This window comes from Trematomus bernacchii, unplaced genomic scaffold (assembly GCF_902827165.1).
Source record: "Trematomus bernacchii unplaced genomic scaffold, fTreBer1.1, whole genome shotgun sequence".
NCBI lineage: Eukaryota > Metazoa > Chordata > Actinopteri > Perciformes > Nototheniidae > Trematomus > Trematomus bernacchii.
Genome location: NW_022987705.1, coordinates 3,789,154 through 3,811,348, shown reverse-complemented (window position 1 = coordinate 3,811,348; position 22,195 = coordinate 3,789,154). Strand labels below are relative to the sequence as shown.

The window sequence follows — 22,195 nt, the reverse complement described above, 5'->3', positions numbered from 1 at the left end:
AGAGGTACTTGTTCCATGTAACATTCTTTATGGACTTGTCATCTCAGGTCCTGTTATATTGTGATCCTCTTCCTATGGACGTCATCTCTCTGTCAGTAGTGCCCCCTGCTGTGAAGAAGAGCCATTACAGTCAGCCCACAGTATTTCAACGCCTGATGCTCCCATACAGTTTGTGTACATGTTTTTTCTAAGTGCGTACATCAGACTTAACAACTGGTAAAACCACTTCATGAGCACTTATTGGAAGTCATCAATACATTATTTGTGATGTGACGGTTTATTTAAACATAATGGGCGTGGTTATTTCAGACAAGCAGTACCTTTGCTAATTTTTGTGGATGTTTTTGCCCTCCCCTTTTGACAGTCACATGGTTCAGCTTCTGCTCTCCCGTGACACTTTTGAACAAATAATAAGGGGACGAGGCGTGCCATGGCTCCTGTGTTGTTATTGGGCAGCACATCTTTCACAGTATCTAACTCCCGGACAGCTCAGTCCTGTCATGTCCACCGGCCTGCTCTGGTCACATCTGACCGTCCACTGCGCATCTGACCCGGGACAGAGACTACCAGAGACATAGGGAGGAGAACCAGAGGGAGGGAGCCCCAACAAGAAGCAGGAAGTGTGTGAAACTGTGAGGGGAGGTAAGTTTCACTGTCCTCTGTGTTTCAGCGGATACAGGGTGCGTCTGGTGCTAAATGTCCTGGATGTTGCTGTATGAATGACACCCTGCACGAGCACTTCACATCGGGTGTGTAGTTTTATGACTGACCGAGAGCCTAAAAACGTAAACAAACATTTACCCAAGATGCAACCGCGACTGTTGTGGCGTATTATTAATTCACATTTTTACCACTTCTGTCTCGTTTACAGATGTAAAGTTTTAATGCCGCAGTTGCTCCACCCTGATGCTACGTAAAAGTGACGGAATCGGTGATTTATTTTGGTAACTGACTTGCGTGGACCCTGAAAGGGCCTTATTATTTAGATTTAGGACGTCTGAATTAACATAAGAGAAATCAGCTCAGTGCAGCATGAATAGCATGTGCAACTTAAAGCATCACTGTCAATAAAAGGAACTAACAACACTATCGTGGATGTAGATCAATGTATGTACACAATTGTCATTTACTATACAACTTCCCCTTTTAAAACGCTGAAAATGCACTTACCCATAATGGGTAGAGTGTTTGAATTTTACTCCAGACGTGTTAATGTGCAACTAGGGAAAAAATACAAAACAGCCAATCCATTGAAAGATTATAAGTATACTTTTGGTGACCCAGTGGTGGATAGAAATGCATATTTCTACAGTATTTTATGGATATGTTCATACATCTTGAAGATTATTTATTATAGTCAATGAAATGCCTCTCCAATTCCTTATCCAACCAAAAGTCTAGCACAATGTCATTTAAAAGCAAAACATTGACACTTCTGAGCATCTTCAGTTTTTGGCATTTTTGCACTAAAGGACTTATATTTACAGATATTTGCTCCAAATGATGTGAAAATGGTTTCATTACATGAGTGTGTGATCCATTTGATAATTATGATGTTATGCTCCTTCATGACAAATCATGTTTTGTTGTGTAGAACCTTTGTCTGAGTTCAGGTTTCCCCATCATGTGATTCATGCAGCTAATTACACAGTTTGGCAACAGCTTCAGTGATGAAATCTGTCTCGAGAAAAGAATGACAAAGTCACATCTTAAAGAGAAAGAAAACAGCCCAGGTCACCTGGGCACAGCAGGGCATGCTCAGGCTGCTCAGCTGGGATGTGTGCTTGTAAAAACAGACAAGCAGCTGTGAATCAGGTGACTGCAAATACCAGCCTGAGGTGTGAGCTGCAGCTTTCATTAAGAAGAGCGACTCGCAAATATCACTCGCACGCTTTCTCTGGTTTCTTTTTTGTATTTTTCGCAGTAAGGTGGTGCGAAAAAGGGAAGTTCCTAACTGAATAGGTTACAGTAAAAGGGTCATTCCAGAATTGGAGGACATTTCATGTCCCACATATACAAAATCAAATAATCCATGCCCAAAAAGCTAAAACATGCACTTGTTGTGTTAAATATACTTGTCTTGAGACAATATGCATATAAAGTTGTAGAAAAAGTGGTTTCAAAATATTATTTAAAATATCTGATCAAATAACTCTCGAACATCCCCTAAAATGGCTTTTTTCTCTTGTCCCAGCATCTTGGTGACCAACTTGCATGTCAAATATAACATTTAAAATAGGGTTTTTATTTACTTTTGTTGGTATTATTCTATTGATATATGTCTCTTGTAATGGTAAAATCAATTTGTTAAATCACAAACACATTTTAAATAACAGTAATTTTACACTGAAGTTGTGTCCCTCAACATGGGGCGGTGGTGGCGAAGTCCATAGGGACTCGGATTGGCAACTGGAAGGTCACCAGTTCAAGAAGACCAAGTGCTACCGAGGTGTCCCTGAGCAAGGCACCGTTCCCTACACTGCTCCCCGCTCCTAACACTAAGATGGGTCAAATGCAGAGAAACCATTTTGTTACAGTACTATGTAATGACAATAAAAGTGCAAAAAAACAAAAACCCTGTTACCCAAACCTTTTTAGCTTGGCAGAGGAAGTACAAAAACTGTTTGTCACATGACACGGTGGAAAGGACATCAGCAAGCCATGTGCTACTACCATGGGTAGACCAAAATTAAGTCCTCTCTTTTATTTTTTATATATTTCCAATCTTGTCACTCTTGAAGGAGTGTGGCACTCATACAAACGCAACCCTGTTACTCACATTATGAGACTAAAACAAAAATAATTTCAAATGTATCTTTCTTTAGTTAAATAGCTAAGTGTGTCCATTCCTTGACAATAGCATTACATTGTGCAGCTAGCATTAATTCCTGAGGTAAAAGCTCAAATTAGCCTGTTACTTGCAACCCTGTTACTATAATTAGAGTAACAGGGTTAATTCTTCATTGGAAAATATATATAAAATATTATCAAACAACATTTCTGTTGTCCTGAGTATTTATTTGTCACATTTATGTCATTATCTACAATCAAAAGTAATGTAGCCATGTAACCCTGTACCTTATGCAACCCTGTTACTCTAATTTCAACCCTGTTACTATATCCTTTTCTATTAAAATAATACAATTAAACCAGTTGTATCCAAAAACGACATGAGTATTTAATGTAAATGTGACTTTCTTTACTTAATAGTAAAGAATTTATTGAAGAATATCTTTTGAAAATACTTTTTTCTGCTTAATGAGTATTTGTAACAGGGTTGCACAAAGCATGGCACACAACAAATACAACTTTTTATTGATGGTTTATTTTCTGTTTTTCCTAAATACATAACAAAAAATAATAAAATAAAAGGTTCATTTTTCAAAAATGTTGGTGTCTAAATTGTCCTCCAATTCTGGAATGACCCAAAGCTAGTTTGAGGGTACTGGTAGGCACCTGAATGCTACAAAACTGGTTTAATTTCAATAGCATGCTTTTATAGCCATATGAAAATACATGCGAGTTCATGGCTACTGTAGACAACGTCCTTGTTGCTCTGTGTTGCATGTTAATGAGTGAGACACACCGGAGTTGAGGATCTGTGGGGTTTATTCTCCCAAAAATATAATTTACAATTTAGGCATTTAGCAGACGCCTTATTCCAAAGCGACTTACAATGACCAATTACACGGACATTCTCCCTGGAGTAACTGAGGGCTAAGTGCCTTACTCAAGGGCACACTAGTAGTGGGGTTCCAGGCGGGATTTGAACTCGCAACCTTCCGATCATCAGCCCATCCATTAGACCACCAAAATAAAAAATATATAATATAATAATAATATATATATATATATATTTTTTTATGAGATCCATTTGTGGCGGACGATATTTAATTGTGGCGGCCCGCCACAAATAAATCAATGTATGGGAAACACTGGAGTTTCTCTCCCACCCTCCCCTCCCCTGCCTGAAACGCCTCCATTGGACTTATTTTGTTTACTTCTGTAACATAGTGACATCACTATGTAACACTCGCATTTCTATTGGCTAGCACTTCCACACAATGTACCTGATAGGCATCTCTAAACGGTTGACCAATCACAACAGAGCCGGCCAGCTAACCAATCAGAGCAGACTGGGCTCTGGTTTCAGACAGAGGGTGAAAAGAGGTGCTGCAGCACAGGCAGTATGAGAAAAATAAAGAGCTTTTTGAACATTAGAGCATGGAGACATGTCACAGTAAAGGCACTAAATACTAATATGAACCTGGAAATTAGCAGAACATGTCTTCTTTAAAATAAGCACTTTGTTTTACATGAAGGTGGAAGCTTTCACGCTTTTCCTTCGTGTAATAAAGTGATTTTACAGAAGTTTTAGGATAATTGTTCCATCCAGTGATGTGAAAAACAAGCATGTTAGATTCTTTGCCTTTGAGGAGTTGAGTCACATCTGTTTAAAACCGGTCCTCATTCATTGATTTTTAACAGGGTAAGCAGTCTCATCTCAACCATGTCAAACGAACGCACCCCCCTGATGACCTCGGGGGTCTGCGGTCTGGCGGTGACCGCATGCGGCGGGAAGTCGGACGCGACCCCTGAATCCGACTCTGGCACGCCAACAGTAGACCCGCGGAAACTGAACACCTTTTTCGGGGTGATGGTGCCGACCATCCTCTCCATGTTCAGTATCGTGCTGTTCCTGAGAACCGGTGAGAGATCATGCGTGTGTGTGCAAAGATCTGAAAAAGCAGTTTTGGGTGGTAGACAGTGGGTGTTTGTATGAGTCCCTCACAATATAATTGAGTCATTGTGCCGTACAGTGGTGACTAACGCTGATGTGATCTCTCCTGCAGGGTTTGTGGTCGGTCACGCGGGGCTGTTGCAGGGTCTATTAATGGTGATTGTGGCGTACACGATCATATCTCTCACAATACTGTCCATCTGTGCCATTTCCACCAACGGCGCTATACAAGGTGGTGGCGCCTACTGTATCCTTAGAGACCCAACGGTTGTTTTTTCACGAGTGTTAGTTATGTTTTTCCAAGAGATTCACTTATTTCAGGTGAAACATCAATCTTAAAAGGGCCATATTGTGCATTTAGGGCTTTTCCCTTTCCTGTAGTGTGTTATATAGGTTTTTGTGCATGTAAATGGTCTGCAAAGGCTGAAATCCTAAAGTTCCATAGTGAGGGCCCCGCTGCCTGAAACGACTCGATTGGGCTCCTTTGTTTACTTCCATAACATAGTGACCGCACATAGTGACCGCACATAGTGACCTCACATAGTAACGTGCTTCTATTGGCAAGCGCTTAAACACATTATACGTGATAGGCTAAAGGGCAGGACATTACTAAAAAGGTTGACCAATCCCAACAGAGCTGGCCAGCTAACCAATCAGAGCAGACTGCGCTCTGGTTTCAGACAGAGGGTGAAAAGAGGTAGTATGAGAAAAATAAAGAGCTTTTGGAACATTAAAGCATGGAGACATGTCACAGAAGAGACACTACATACAAATATGAACCTGAAAATTAGCAAAACATGTCCTTTTTAATTTAGTAGAAACATCAACCTTAACTAAATGTGATCAGATATGATAAGTCGGTCTCTGGGCCCGGAGTTTGGAGGAAGCATCGGATTGATGTTCTTCTTGGCCAAAGTGTGTGCGTGTGGAGAATACGTTCTTGGTCTTGTGGAGGCGATACTTGACATATTCGGCTCTGATCCTGGTATGTTTTTGGTTCTGTTCCTCCACCTTTTTCATTTAGGACTTGCTTTTTAATGTGAGTATTCTCAGTTTGTCTTCTCCCTGTGTTATAGAATCGTCGGTGTCTCAAGGGGTGCGGGTGCTTCCTCAGGGTTACTGGTATGGAGTGCTGTACTCCTCAGTGGTTCTTCTGCTGTGTCTGCTCGTGTGTATGGTTGGCGCCAAAATCTACTCCCGCACCTCCTTCGTCATCCTGATCTTGGTCACCGTGTCCTTGCTGTCCATTTTCATCAGTTCTGTGGCGGTCAAACCTCGCGATTTCATCATCACTCACAAGGGATCTGGCAACGAGACCCTCAGATACAACGCCAGCTACACGGGCTTCAGCGTCACGACTCTGAGGAACAACCTGGGCTGTGAGTGTTGGGCCGTGAAGTTTAGTTTATTTGTTTATAGTGTCGTGGACAGTCCCCATTGATTAACTGTCACAAAAAACTGTAAATGGGGCAGCTTTAGCCAACATTGCTAATTTCCAGCTGTTTTCCCCGGCCAGATGATAATAGACACCTTTTTAGAATCACAATACATCAACAGCATTAGTTTTAAAGAAAGGATGAAAGACAAGTAGATACAGTACAGGCGAAAGGATAAAAGAGAACAATAAAATACAAACAACACTACAGACATGTGGGTTCTGAGGATGTGAAACTACAAACACAACTGAAGCTACATTTAGAAACACCTATTAAAGGTTTCACTGTTGTTCCTCTTTTTGTTTCCGACTGCAGCTGGTTACTCTTTGGACTACAGCACCAACTCTGTCATGTCCTTTTCCACCGTGTTTGCCGTCATGTTCACCAGCTGCACCGGGATTATGGCCGGAGCCAACATGTCAGGTATAAGCTTGGTGTTATCTTCGAAGTTTAATCACATTGGAGAATGAACGCTGCAATTGCCCCAGGTGGAATTTAGCTGGAGTTTTTTCCCATTATCGAAACACTTGTTTTACCTTTTAGGATTATATGTAGAGCTGCAATAATTTGACTTATCAATTGACAAACAATGGAGTTATTTTTCATGCAGAAATGTCAGAAAAGTCGCACTTTTTATTCACAAAAGCTAAAACAAAGTGCTTCACAAACCAGAAACAACTCTAACCTCCCTCTATTGTTTCAAAATATAATTAAAAGGCCAGTACATAAAGACCTGGGGGTACTAGAGGGTTCAAATGTTAAAAGCATATCTGATAAATGAGGGCCAAGACCATTAAAAAAAACATAAAAATCAATATGTCTACCACAATCACAACTCGGTAAATATGCATTGCACACACTGTCGTGCAAACCCTGATGTTTGTTCTCACTCTGCATGTTTTTCTGTAGGAGACCTGAAGACTCCGAGTATCTCCATCCCTAAAGGCACCATCGTGGCCGTCTTCTACACCTTCGCAGTCTACGTCCTCCTCTTCCTCCTGGTGGGCGCCACCTGTGACAGGTCAGAAGTGCTTCATAATAATGTCTGAACTGGGTTGGGAGGGTACATTTTTAAATATACTCCATTACAATTACTTGTGATTTTTTACTTACAGTAAGTATGTTATGTAAGACAACATAGAGCAATGTGACCTTAGAAAAGAAGAAACCAAGAATCAAAGATAATTGTATTTATAGGAAAACCTGCCTTTCATGAAGCATATTCAGGCAGTAGCCTATACACCAACAATGAAACGCATGAGCACATACTACAGTTTAAAAAAGCAGAAATAAAATCTGAGCATACATGTATAGGTTCACCTACTGAATAAAAAACAGAACACTCTATCAGTAGGCGTATAGATTCACACTTAAAATATTACCCTATAGAACAGTACAGCTAACAAAGGAGAAATACAATACAATGAACACGACATGCTCTTTTTAGTTTGTAGTCCGGCTAGTAATCCCCAATTTCTTTGAAATATAACAGTTATCTGATCATGTATTTTCTAATGCAACTTTTTTTCTGTATCCTTAATACCGTTGCATGTAATCCGTTACTCTTAAATCTGATGCATTAAAGAGAGGTCAACAATCAAATAAGCAGACGTTTGTTTCCTCTTTAGGACCCTGCTGATCCAGGATTATGGGTTCCTCCAGAGGATTAACATCTGGTCTCCGTTAGTCACTGTTGGGATATACTGCGCCGCTCTTTCAGCGGCGATGTGCTCCATGATCGGGGCGTCCCGCATCCTCCACGCTCTCGCTCTGGATCAGCTCTTTGGTAGGTGTTTCTCATCATATACACTTCCAGTCAAAAGATTGGACACACCTACTCATTCGAAGTTTTCTACATTGTAGATTAATACTGAAGACATCAAAACTATAAAAGAACACATATGGAATTATCTAGTAAACAAAAGTGTTAAAAAAATCCAGAATATGATTTTTATTTTAGATTCTTCAAAGTAGCCCCCTTTGCCTTGATGACAGCTTTGCACACGCTTCATGAGGTCGTCACCTGGAATGGTTTTCTATTAACACGTATGCCTTGTCAAGAGTCCATTTGTGGAATTACTTTCCTTCTTAATGTGTTTGAGACCATCAGTTGTGTTGTGCAGAGGTGGTACTGTGTATATATATATATATTATTATAATAATAATACATTTAATTTTTAAAGCGCTTTTCCTGGTGCTCAAAGACACTTTACATAAAATCAGAAACAGTACAAAAAAAACAGTAGTCCAAATTCAAGTGCGAGTAAAGTGGGTTGTTGATCAGCTAGGGTGAATAAGTGAGTTTTGAGAGATTTTGACTGGAAAGGGAGTTCTATATATATCCGTTTTTCTTTTACTTTGTTTATTGGGTTTTTTCAACAGCATACAGTTGTTCTATCAGAGCATGTATCAAAAGTAGGTAAACAAATCTTCACTTTATAGAAAAATAGGTAGAGTAACAATGTAAATACTGCTTAACACCAGGGCAAACCAAATCCCACACAGACAGAAGACAAACAGACAAACAAAAAATAAAGAAATAAAAAAAACAGTCAGCTAAAACAAAAATGTCAATAATAAACAATAAATGTCAGTACGGCAGCACCTCCTCCCCGCGACAACCCGTCCAGTGTTGGGACCCCTCCAAAATGCAAAAGTTTAATCAGGTACGATTGGGAACTTTATCCTCTTAACAAATTTAAAAAAAGGGCCCCATATTTTCCCAAACTTATTTTGTCACGCCCTGGCTCAAGGACGGACTAAAGAAGGAGACCACACATGATTCATATCCAATTAAAGTACATTCATTTAAAGAAACTAAGTTAACTATGAACTCAGTTAATCAGTAATGTGTGTAGTGTGTGGGTGTGTACTACACACTGCATCAGTATATAAAGCAAAGACAAACAAACCAAGATCCAGTAGAGCCAAGAGGAGAGAGAGGGTGTTTCTCAATCGCGAGCAAAGCTGCTCCAGAGCCACTATTTCAAGCATACTACGTCATCGAGTGCCGCCGAAGTACTGTTCCAATGTCCAGCATACTTGGAAATCTACCGAGCCCGGCGTACTTCGTTTGGAGAAATTTCGAGGCTGCACATGTGTAGACTCCGCGGTCTTAAAATCCCCACAATGCTTTGCGCACGGACCAATTTCCCCAAATCTGTGGCGGAAAATGTAAGGCGGGGCTTCTCATATGACGCACACCTGCACACTTGCTCGCCTGTTCCACTCTTCGTTTTCCGAATGCCAGGAAGTATTCTTGCCTCGCTTCTGAAGCAAGACGCTCGGAAGACATGTGCTACCAAGCAAGCATACTCGACTTTGAGAAACACCCTGACTGCTCAGGCACCCATACTATGCAGTCAACCAAAATCAGGTGTCAGCAATCTCTCCTGATTGCGCGAGTGGCTAACCAGGGAATTGGGTCTGAGGCCTAGAGGGCCGTCACAATATCCATCTTCTCCAGTCGTCTAACAGCTGATTGTTTCCCTCTCAGGTCTGCCTTTAGCTCCAGCTACCATCACATCGAGCTCGGGGAATCCCTGGGTGGCCGTGTTGTACACCTGGGGACTCGCACAGGTGAGTTTATGTGACCTGCTGTGTAGTTTTTTTATTTTGTTATTAAAGTTTTTATTTATGAACATACATGGTACATAGCTCCAGTGGCGTAACAAGGTTGTGATTGGCCCCAGTGCAAAAAAAAAAGAAAATATATATATATATATATTTATTTTTTTGCATGGGGCCCCGTTGCACCGGCTGCACCGTCAATAGTTACGCCACTGCATAGCTCACATGGTACAGCATACAGAAAGAGGAAGGTCAGGTTACAAAACATGTTAGTTAAGTGCAGGGGCGCAGATAGTGGGGGGTGTTCACATGATCGTTGTAATATGCATATATATGTGTAATATATAGATTACTTTTACTTATTGTCTAAATTGTTATTTTCTCAAATGCCTTAATAAATTATCCTTCTTGCACTTAAAGGTAAATACCAATTCATTTGTTAATCCATATACATACGTACATTGTATTATATTTGATCTTGAAACAGTTCATATTTGATATTACGGTTAATGTTACTTATGATTGTAAAACACATAGTAAAACAAATAGTAAGTAAATATCGTGAAAATAATTTCTCTCAGTTTCGTCCCCCCCATTTTAAAAATCTCACCTGCGCCCCTGGTTAAGTGTTCCTGGTTAAAAGAAAACAGAACAATACAAAGGTGTAAGATCATTCAGACGCTACAGCGATCATAAAATAGAAATAATAACAACAAATGATGCTAGATTAGAATAATTGCACAAAGGCCCTTTTGTGAGAGTACAGTCAGGCTACTAGTTAGAGGTCAGGTATTCCACAAAGTAATCCCTATTTCCTAGATCCACCTCTACCCCTCATTCTTTCCAACGTAACCTCACATGATGCTGTTTCACTCATCAGAGCCTTCCATTCGTTAAATGTTGGGATTGTGGGTGCTTTCCAGTGTGCTGTGTAGTTGTTTTTCAGAGTTACCACTGGTGTCCTAATCTGTGGTGTGTGTGTGTGTGTTTGTGTTTCAGTGTGTAGTGTTTGCAGGTCAGCTCAATGCTGTAGCTAGCCTGGTGACTGTTTTCTATCTGCTTGCCTACGCTGCCGTTGACCTGGCCTGCCTGGCTCTTGAGTGGGCGTCTGCACCAAATTTCAGGTAATTAAAGATCAATCACTATTAGAAGAAAGTAAATGCAATTTTATATCTCAACATCCTGTTATTGAATCTAGTGGTGTAGTTACATTTTCAGAATAGAAATTGTACACAAAAACAGGTGGTGAGGAAGTAATACATCCACATTTAATGCTAAAATAAGAATATATTTAAGGATATTAGTTCAGAAAATGTTACATATTCATAGCACCATAGGGACACTTAAAGGTCACCTATCATGCTATTTTTAGGCAATAGCATAGGTCTCAGATATATAAAAATATATAAAAAACATGTCTATGAAGTGTTTTGCTCAAAATACCAAACAGATCACCCATTCTAGCCATGCCTCATATCCCTCCATTTCACTTCCTGTTTCAAAAGAGCTGATTTGGGGTATAAAGCTTTAAAGAAAATAAAAAATTGATTTAAAAAAAAAAAAAAGGAGGAGGCTGAGCTCGGCAGCTACCATCTAAACTAAATACTGCCGTGATGAAACGCCATATCATGGATTATCAAGGATTATTTCTGAAACAGTATGGAGCTCAAAGGCTTTCTCTCTTGCCGGTTATACCACAAGGTGAGTTCCTTTTTATTTCCTGCTTCTTCACACACATGCTCTCCAGTACAGGTTAGCTCTGAGTGTTAGCGATGCTAATGTAAACATGCACCGACCGTATTACGTCCAAAACAGTCGGGCATTGTTTCTGATAGCAACATTTCTGATAGGGCCGTGGGTGTAAAGCCAGCCTACATTTCAGATATTACGTCATATCGGACGCAAATCTGGATCAGCTCCGTTGTAGCCCCGTTTTTAGAGATTTGGGTACGGAGGAAAAGAGAGAGGGTTTTATTTGCTGACGCTGCGTGAGTTCCCTGACACACCGGGGACACGTATTTATGTATAAAAGACATCAAAAAGTGCATTTTGCATGATAGGTCCCCTTTAAGAAAAAGAAATGGTAGTAGCATAAGTTTTCATCTTTTTAAAGGTTAAAAAAATGTCTATGTACCAAATATTTAGGTCTTTGTGCATGTTAATGGTCCGCAAAGGCTTACATGATACAGTAGAGGCACAAAATGAACCTGATAATGGGCATAATAGGTCCTCTTTAACAATATACACATTAACAACCCAATCAGCCTCACATGGATTTATAACCATTATATATTAAGTGGCCCTCTGGTAGTGAGGAACATTTGTTTGTGGCCCTCCCTATCCTCAAAGTTGCCCATCCCTGATATATATTATTGTACAGTAAAGTCATGTTTATCGTCTCTCTCTGCTTCTGTTTTCGATGTGTCTGGCGACCTCAGTGTTTTGCCTCTGTGCTCAACAGACCCACCTTCCAGCTGTTCTCGTGGCACACCTGCCTGCTGGGCATCGTGAGCTGCTTGGTGATGATGTTCGTCATTAACCCCATGTACTCGTCAGGCAGCATCGTGCTCCTGCTGCTGCTGCTGCTCTTCCTCCACTACAAATCGCCCACCAGCAGCTGGGGCTACATCAGCCAGGCGCTCATCTTCCATCAGGTATCTGCCAACAAAGTCAAAGTCAACTTTATTGTCAATCTTCCAGTTTGTGTGTACAGACAGAGAGATCGAAATACCGTTTCCCACTATCCCGAATATAAAAACAAATATAAATAAAAATATGTATATACCTATATATATACTCAATCAAAGACACATTTTTACATGTGCAATAAAAACACAACAATTAATATATACAAAACAAGGATATATGTTTGGAACTATAACATTTGTTTTGATTTAAATGTATTTACGTTTAGTTAGTGCGTTTGCTAGTTTTATTTTAGTTTCAGTTTTGACTTTGTGTCTTTATTAAACAATGCACAAACAACGTTAATCTCAATAGGAGAAAATACGCCAGATTTGAGCTAACAGCTAATGGTGGTGCAACAAAAACAACAACTTCCACCTGTTGTCCATGGGAAGGTACACACATAATGAATAAACACTGAAAACATTATTTATTAACTTTAAAAAAAAACAGATCAAAATCATTAATATATCAATTCAAATGTTTTATTTGTTTTTATTATTTCATACTTGAAATAGTGGCTCTGGAGCAGCCTTCCTCGACATTGAGAAACACCCACACACTAACGAGTCAACAACGCTCTCCTTCTCTTGCTTTAGGTGCGTAAGTACCTGCTGATGCTCGATGTGAGGAAGGACCACGTGAAGTTCTGGCGGCCGCAGATATTGCTGATGGTGGCCAACCCTCGCTCCTCCTGCCAGCTCATCCTCTTCATCAACCAGCTGAAGAAGGGCGGCCTGTATGTTCTGGGCCACGTGCAGCTGGGAGATCTGGGTAATTCTCTCTGTGGACGGTCTGGCCATCTGCAGCCAACTATTAAATTATTCTTATCTGTGGACATTTAGCAGCCGACTGGAACTCACCTTTTGGCCTTTTTTATGAGTCTGGAAGCCTTTTGCTGACACATCCAATCAACTTCATCTGATTATTTGTATCACTGAGCCTGAGAGCACATGATGAGCAGGAGATATTAAAGATTGAAGTCCACGGGCACCATCATGGAGACTTTCACTTTCCATCTGCTACTCCTCGTGCATTATTAATAAACAAGTATCCTCCGTATCAATGTTACATCAGAGTTTAAAGCAGCCATATGTCCAGCTACTTGCTTGTTTTTGCTAAATGGCACACTCCAACTGTAAAAAAACGATATAATGTGTAACAGAACCAACATATTTTAGAGAGCAGAGCTGATGTATTCTTTCATTCATGCATTAACTCACAGATTACCTGTTTTTCTGCCCCCTGGTGAACACTAGGGTACATTGCAAAGTCTATGAACAATACAATTAAAACATTTAATACATTTTTGCAACTTGAACCGGACCTTTTTGGCTTGGGACTGGTTGCATTATCAAATATTTAAATCAATTGATTACATTGCATTTAATTTAGCTGACACTTTTATCCAGAGAGTCTTACAACAAGTGCAATACACCATATTGTAACCATTGTAATTGCTGGTGCATTAGTTTTAAATGGGCTAAACTCTTTAAGTGCTCACAATAGTTTGTAATATATATTTTTAATTTGAATGGTGTTTCAAAATAACTATTAAATTACCTTTTTGAAATGTTAAATTAGTTCAACTAGACTAAACTGATTGTATATAAAGTCCACCTCAACCATCTACAACAGTAAGATCCTACTTGTGCAACGATGCATCTCTATTAACAATTAGTCTTGTGATGAATATTATATATATATTAATGATATAATTATGATTTATGATCTTAAATGAGATTATACGCAGGACTTTATGAGTTTAAATGAGATTATATGCAGGACTTTTACTTTGAATTGATTATTTTAATGTTTTTCCTAAAGTATAAATAAGCTTTTCTTTACAATTCTGGTGGAAAAAAACTGAATTTTAAGTAGTATTGTATCTGATTTCTTTCCTGCGTTACAGACTCCCTGCCTTCAGACCCGGTGCAGCAGCAGTATAACTTCTGGCTGCGTCTGGTTGATAAACTCGGGGTGAAGGCCTTCGTAGATCTGACCCTGTCTCTCTCCGTCAGACAGGGGACTCAGCACCTGCTGCGCATCACCGGCCTCGGTAAACTCTCCTTCCTCTCCTCATCTCAAAGATTCAAAATTCAAAGGTTTTATTGTCATATGCACAAAGCTACCGTGTAGAAATGGCAATGAAATTCTGCTGACCTGAGCTCCTCCAACAATGCAACATGTATAATAAAATACAAAATAATAAGTCTATATAGATGTAACTAGAATATGATATCTACAAGAACTTAATATGAAATTAAATAATGTAGCTTAAGACTAAATTAAATATGGTTTATTACGTTCATCTCTGTTCCCAAATTCAGTCCAGATCCAGTCCAACTTTATTTGTATAGCACATTTAAAAACAACAGTTGACCAAAGTGCTGTACATCAATAAATATAAAAAAAGCAGCATAAATACATTTAGACAAAACAAATGTAAATAAAGACAATAAAACCATACTTGTAGCCACAGACTGAAACACTCTCCTACATTTTTAAAACACAACAAAATAGAAAACCCCAATTTAGAAAACACAGACTGATCAATCAATCAATGTTTATTTATATAGCCCAATATCACAAATGTTACATTTGTCTCAGTGGACTTCACAGTTTGTACAGAATATCAGTATGACAATACGACACCCTCTGTCCTTAGACCCTCACATCGTACAAGGAAACACTTCCAGAGAAAAACCCCACAGTTTAAAGGGGAACATGGGAGAAACCTCAGGGAGAGCATCAGAGGAGGGATCCCTCTCCCAGGACGGACAGACGTGCAATAGATGCCGTGTGTAAATCGAAGAGATAATACATTTTACAGCATGGGTAGACCAATCAGACTGATACGTCTTATACGTGGTATGCAAAAGCACAGGAGAACAAGTAGGTCTTTAAACAAGATCACAACACTAACTGTACTTCTCTTTCCCTCTACAAGGTGGCATGAAACCCAACACCCTGATTTTGGGTTTCTATGACAGCTGCACCCCTGAAGACTTCTTCCTCCAAGACTCTGCTTTCTGTGACGCTTCTATGGAACTAGGGAGTGAGGGCGAATATAATTTCGGGGTAGATTTGCCGTCGTTACAGGCCCATTTCCCCCCGGTCCGACATGTGGAGAGCCCCCGCTGGCTGTCCCCAGAGGAGTACGTGGGGATCATTTCAGACGCCATTAAAATGAACAAGAATGTGTGTGTCGGGCGCTATTTCTTCCAGTTGGAGGGCGAGGATAAGGACAGTAAAGTGGACGGGTCGGAGCGGACGATCGATGTGTGGCCGCTCAACCTTCTGCAGCCGGGCAGCCGAGACTACGAGGACGTGTGCAGCCTCTTCCTGCTGCAGATGGCCTGCGTGCTCAACATGTCCAACAAGTGGCGCCACGCGAGGATGAGGATCTTCCTGAATGTGGAGACTGAGTCCAGCGACCAGGGCTGGGTGGTGAACGAAGAGACGTTTAGAGAGCTGCTGAGGAAGCTGAGGATCAGGGCGTCGATAAAGATCGTGCCGTGGGACTCTGTGGTTCAGCATCACCTCCAACCCGAAGAGGAGGAGGCTAAACAAGCTCTGTCCGAGAACTTCCTGTCTGCAGTGAACAGTATGTTGATGGAGCACAGCTCGCAGGCCGCTGTTCGCTTCCTGTATTTACCTCGACCCTCTCCTCAGCGCAGCCAGAATCGACAGTACCTGGCTCAGGTGGAAGCAGTGACCAATAGTTTGGGGCCAACGCTTCTGATTCACGGCGTCACCCCTGTCACATCCACTGATCTGTGAGCATGAGGAGTGTTTATTGATATTGTACGTGCAGCAGAGGCTTATCTATGTACGTTTAAACTCTGGCCCTATTTACACATAATGCACTGTTTGTAACCGTTACTATACGTCCACTTACTGCAGCTTTTTCTGTTACTACTCAAGCTTACAAAAGGTCAACAGTCAAGTGCATTTTTAAATTACGCCCCTTGAGGAGTTGCATTCAAATAAGGATATTTTCCTATTTAAATATACTTGAAATGGATTGGTGATCGAGCCATGAAATGGAGGAAATACTTATGGGTGTGATTTATGTGGATATAACCTCTTGTCTGCATTATATTATCTTAGGCGGAAATACAAAATGTGTCGGACTCTTTGGAACAAAACTCAATTTGTTTTGATGAATACGGGTTTTCTAGGATTTAATATACATTTATATATATATATATAACATTTCAGCGATGAAATTATGAGATTGTGATTACAAGTTGGGGAGACATATTTACCTGGTTCAGTTTCTTAATAGTATTTTGTTAACGTACAGTAATTTTTTTTTTTTTATCTTTTCTTTTCATTTCTTACATTTCTGCTGGTTGCTGGACCCAGTGATTCCTTTTTTGGTTTTGTTTTATAGTTTAATTTAATAATTTTACTATGTGGAAATTTCTAGTCGTCAGAAGGGAACTGCTTTGTACATTTGACCTCAGAATTATTAACAGCATTTCTTGCTGTTGTGCGTGCGTACTTGAAAAATAAACTGGGATTTTGTGCTTCATGGTTACTCGTTAAGTTTTGGACCAACAATGATACCAACCAAATCTAAACCAAAGCAACTTGTTACATTTTCACACAAAAAATGCATTATTACCTATTCACAAATCACAGAATGAAAAGTTAAACCTTTATTGTTTAGGTTTTGTTTTGTGACATTTGGAACAATTACACTAACTTGTTTTTATTTAAACACAAACAGGAAGTTACTGAAAAAACCATCCGCACGTTTCAATGTTGAGACAAAGCATAAAGAGTCATGTAAACTGTAACAGTCATTATTAGATGTGCAAATTACACTGTTGGTTGTCATTGTGGTAAATATATGCAAAATGTACTGTGCATCGGTATCTTTGTCACTGTCATACTGTCCTATCAGAACATATGTATTTAAAAGATTGCTTTAATGCAATACAAACTGATTGTGTCCGAACATCTGTCCTGTTTAATAAGATAAATACTAATCTAACAATTGAGATTGAAGTAATGTATACAGATGCGTAAAAACTTGATGCAATAATTGAAGATACATACATATACAAAAGAGAATGTGCATGTATAGTTCAGGCTATTTATTACAGAATAGTAGACCTCATGTACAGTATCATAATAGCCTAAATTTAGCTATCAAACGTCAGTAAAAAATGTAGCTTAAGTGCAGATGCATGTCACATGACTAATCCTCCTTTTCAACAAGCGTTTCCTTGCATACTCTTTTATAATATTTGTCGGCTTCTGCTTTATTTCGTAGCTTTCTGATGAAGAACGTTGACATACGAAACCAGTCTGGCAGCAGTATTGTGAGAGCAATGTTCTGTAAGGTGATGGGAAAGAGGGAAAAAAAGACGTTATAAGATATCGCAGCAGCTGACGGTTGGTAAGTGATCACAGCCTCTCGTTCCTCTGACCTGGAGAGCGTGGGACAGAGAGCCACTGGTGAAGCTGGAGAGACCCACAGTGTTCAGGGCCTCGCGGACAAACCCTGAGGAACTCCTCACGAAGCAGTTGGCTGTCCTGTTGTTCGTCATGTTGGTGGACACCATGGGGAGCCACACACTGACTACGGAATAATGGACTGTGTTTGGTCAAGTTAAACTTCCCTTCACATCATACACATTATTATTATTATTATTATTATTGTATAAGTGCCTCTGTGACTTGATTGCATGCTTTAATGTTCAAAAAGCTCTTTATGTTTCTCATACTGCCTGTGCTGCAGCACCTCTTTTCACCCTCTGTCTGAAACCAGAGCCCTGTCTGCTCTGATTGGTTAACTGGTCGGCTCTGTTTTCATTGGTTAACCAATCAACCAACCAGCCAGAGCCTGAAACTCCAAGTTCTTGGAGAGTGTGAAGGAGGATCTGATGGTTCACCGTGTCGAATGCAGCAGACAGGTCCAAAAGGATGATGACAGAGGAGAGGGAGGCTGCTTTAGCCGTGTGCAGTTCCTCAGAGACAGCAAGGAGAGCAGTTTCTGCCTTGAAACCAGACTGGTGCGGATCAAGAAGGTTGTTCTGATGGAGATAACAGGAGAGTTGTTTAAAGACAGCACGTTCAAGTGTTTTAGACAGGAACGGGAGGAGAGAGACAGGCCTGTAGTTTATAACATCGGACGGGTTGAGAGTGGGTTTCTTTAGGAGAGGGTTTACTCTTGCCTCCTTGAGACTGTTTGGAAAGTGACTAGAAGTTAGAGAAGTGTTGATGAGATGGGTGAGAAACGGTAGAATATCAGGAGCGATAGTCTGAAGGAGGTTTGAGGGGATAGGGTCCAGAGGACAGGTGGTAGGACGGGCAGAGGTAATGAGGGTAAGAACCTCACTTGGAGAGAGAGGGGAAAAGGAGGTTAGTGTGTGGGTGAACGGTGGGTCTGGTGACCCAGTGGTGAGTAATGGTGAGTCGGAAAATGAAGAGCGAATATCATCAACCTTTTTTTCAAAGTAGTTAACAAAGTCGCTTGGAAGAAGGGAGGAGGGGGAAGGGGCTCTGGGGGGGTCAAGGAGGGTGGAGAAGATAGAGAATAGTTTGGGATTGGAATAGGAAGAATGGATCTTATCTTGAAAGAAAGTGCTTTTTGCCTGAGAGATCGAAGAAGAGAAAGAGGAGAGGAGAGCTTGATAGGTTAGGAGGTCGTCAGGGTGTTTGGACTTCCACCATTTCCGCTCAGCTGCCCAGAGGATGGGCGGGGAGGGGATGTGAGAGGACAGAGAGAGTCCAGAGAGGACAACTTAAAACACCACTGAGTGACTGGAACTCACAGGCCAATCAAATGACTCGATCCAATCAGCCAGTGAAACCACTTGATCCAATCAGCCAATTAAATCTCTTAATATAATGGGCCAATCAAATAATTTTATCCAATCAGCCAATAGCTCACTCGATCATATGCAGCTGCAGGTGCCAGGAGTATATTTAAAGACGGCATTGTGTATCTACTGATGCCAGGACATATTAGAAAAAATATCGCTCTTTTAACCAATTTACTGTTATTTTGCAGAGTTCATGTGAATATAGGATCATACTGTTTCAATTATATGTCTTTTAAACATGGAAATACAATTATAGTTCCCGTTGGAGTTTGAAAAAATCGTTATGTTTTTTGCAATAATAATAATATTATTATGTTTTACATTTTGTGTTTAAAATTAGACAAAAAAGCTCTGAGGAAGTTTCTTAATTGTACATTTGACTTCCCCATAGTCTCAAACATATAACTCAATAACAAAATCACCAAAATGTATCCAGTGGTTAAAATTCTGTGGTAAAATACTGGGTGTTTCTCAATCGCGAGTAAAGCTGCTTCAGAACCACTATTTCAAGCATACTACGTCATCGAGTGCCGCCGAAGGACTGTTCCAATCTCCAGCATACTTGGAAATCTACCGAGCCCGGCGTACTCCGTTTGGAGAAATATCGAGGCTGCATATGAGTAGACTCCGCGGTCTTAAAATCCCCACAATGCTTTGCGCACGGACCAATTTCCAAAATCTGTGGCGGAAAATGTAAGACGGGGCCTCTCATATGACGCACACCTGCACACTTGCTAGCCTGTTCCACTCTTCGTTTTCCAAATGTCAGGAAGTATTCTTGACTCGCTTCTGAAGAAAGATGCTCGGCAGACATGTGCTACCAAGCAAGCGCACTCGCGATTGAGAAACACCCACTGTTTCCTCGACTGGAAATGGCGGCCATCTTGGAAGATGGTCGCACATTTGGAGATACAAGTGGCTAATGTGCTTTTTTAAATAAATGACTCCAAAGGGATGAACATAGACCTTTACTAAGCTAGAGAGACTCACCTAAGTGTCACTTTACCTGCACTGTGATTCCCTTTGACTTGTACTCAGCATGAAGACACTGAGAGAAATATATTACAAAAATCTGAAACGTATAAGAAAGTCACAAAGAAAGGCAGAGCAGAGGGGGAGTTTCATGAAATTGCTGATAATTGTGAAAATAACAATATCTGGAAGGGAAAATACCTTAGTGGCACAATAAAGAGACAACAACGGCTGTGGACGGACGCCAACCTCAGAGGGCATGTTGATGATCAGCCCTCTGGGACGAGATGAGAGACACACAGACATAAAATATTCTTATTTTCCTATTATAGTAACCATTAATGTCTGGATGTTTGTTACAATACCTTTCAATCATGCCTGGAAGAACCAGTCTGGTCATCTAAGTAAAAAAATATGAACCATCATTCTTTTTTAATGCAGGATTCTAAATTGTGTAACAGTTGAAAAGCCGACTTCATAAACGCACAACCAAACAGAAAATACTCAAATATCTTACTTGAGGAACTGATAGCATGTTACAGTTGATAACCTGGGTGATTCTCTGGTTAGAAAAACACACAAGGTAAACAGTTATACACTGTGTGCTGCGCTCAGACACTGTGGGATCATGCTTTAAAGGTCAACTATTATGCAAAATCCACTTCTTCATGTCTTTTCTACATCAACATGTGTCCCCTCTGTGTAAAGAGATTCTGAAAGTTTCAGGAAAACAGATTCTCTCTCTTTTTGTCCTGATCCATTTATATAAAAACCTGTCTGAAAATGAGCTGATCAGATTTTGGCCACTTTATAATGTCATAACGATGTTGTGGCTTGTGTAACAAGCCACAACATCTTATCACCATCTTATCACCGTATCACCTGAATCTCCTCCTAGAGCACCATTGCGTTCTTTTTAACCAAATATCTCTGAGGGGCGTGGGGAGTGGCTCCTTATTTTCATCTAAAGTAACAGACAGAGAATCAGCACTTTTGAAACAGGGCTGAAACAGAGGGGATTATGGGATGCTACAATGATCTGTTTGGTGTTTCAGCCAAACACTTCAGAGACATGTTTTGTATATATCCTGTCCCAGTTTGACTACGGTGATACAATTTATAGATTTGCCTGTCCCACTGTTTTGGCCAAACTTGACCCACTCTACCATGCTGCAGTGCGATATATATCAAATGCACCCTATAGGACTCATCATTGCACACTGTATAGCCTAACTGGATGGTCCCCACTTAGTATGCGTAGGATGCAGCACTGGTTTTTATTAATGTATAAAGCCATTTTAGGTAAGCTTCCACTGTATATGTGCCAGATTTGCTCCAGTTTGTAACTCTTACAACCTCAGATCCAGTGCCTGGATACGGGTCCAGATTCCTGCCGTGCGGACTGAGGCGGGAAAAAGGAGTCTTTTTCATTATGGTCCTTGGTCTTGGAATGACCTTCAATCACGCCTTAAACTGACAGCACTTGTCCCTATAGCCTGTTTTAAATTGAAGTTGTCTGAGGTCCTTACCACCAGCTGCTCTTGCAGTAATAAGTAGTACCTTTCTTACTGTCCCAAATGTGCACAATGTAGTGATTGCTTTTCGTTTTGCATTTTTTGTTTACTTAGTTGTGTTCTCTGTATTTTATATGTCTGTGTTATGTGTACAAATGTGTGACGTTGCTGCCTTCTTGGCCAGGTCAGCATTGTAAATGAGATTTTATCTGGTTAAATAAATGTTAAATAAAAAAATAAACACACACACACACACACACACACACACACACACACATACACACACACACACACACACACACACACACACACACTCAACCATTTGATACTTTTCCCGCTCTTATGTGCCCATCCCCCCACATGGATCACACCTGGCACACGCAATACATGTTCAGTGTCTATTCTTTGTATTTTTACTGCAGTTTTTCATGTATA

The 22,195-nt window shown here is 40.4% G+C and overlaps 2 protein-coding genes across 2 annotated transcripts; one reads left to right on the top strand and one right to left on the bottom strand.

The window, feature by feature from the left end:
- Nucleotides 1-403: 403 nt before the first annotated feature.
- slc12a9 (solute carrier family 12 member 9) lies at nt 404-17,442 on the top strand. Its single transcript, XM_034140275.1, has 14 exons — nt 404-642; nt 4,489-4,709; nt 4,854-4,988; nt 5,589-5,726; nt 5,818-6,120; nt 6,493-6,600; nt 7,087-7,198; nt 7,806-7,963; nt 9,674-9,756; nt 10,747-10,871; nt 12,209-12,401; nt 13,032-13,206; nt 14,345-14,491; nt 15,383-17,442. Exons 2-14 carry the CDS (start codon nt 4,511-4,513, stop codon nt 16,213-16,215), a joined length of 2,709 nt encoding a protein of 902 aa, XP_033996166.1. The 5' UTR covers nt 404-642; nt 4,489-4,510; the 3' UTR covers nt 16,216-17,442.
- Nucleotides 17,443-17,644: 202 nt separating this feature from the next.
- hsd20b2 (hydroxysteroid (20-beta) dehydrogenase 2) lies at nt 17,645-21,677 on the bottom strand. The gene is given in 8 exon segments (XM_034140332.1): nt 17,645-17,782; nt 17,877-18,012; nt 18,014-18,024; nt 20,281-20,346; nt 20,448-20,523; nt 20,612-20,646; nt 20,764-20,864; nt 21,617-21,677. Coding segments are annotated over 8 exon segments (624 nt in total).
- Between the last annotated feature and the right edge of the window lie 518 nt (nt 21,678-22,195).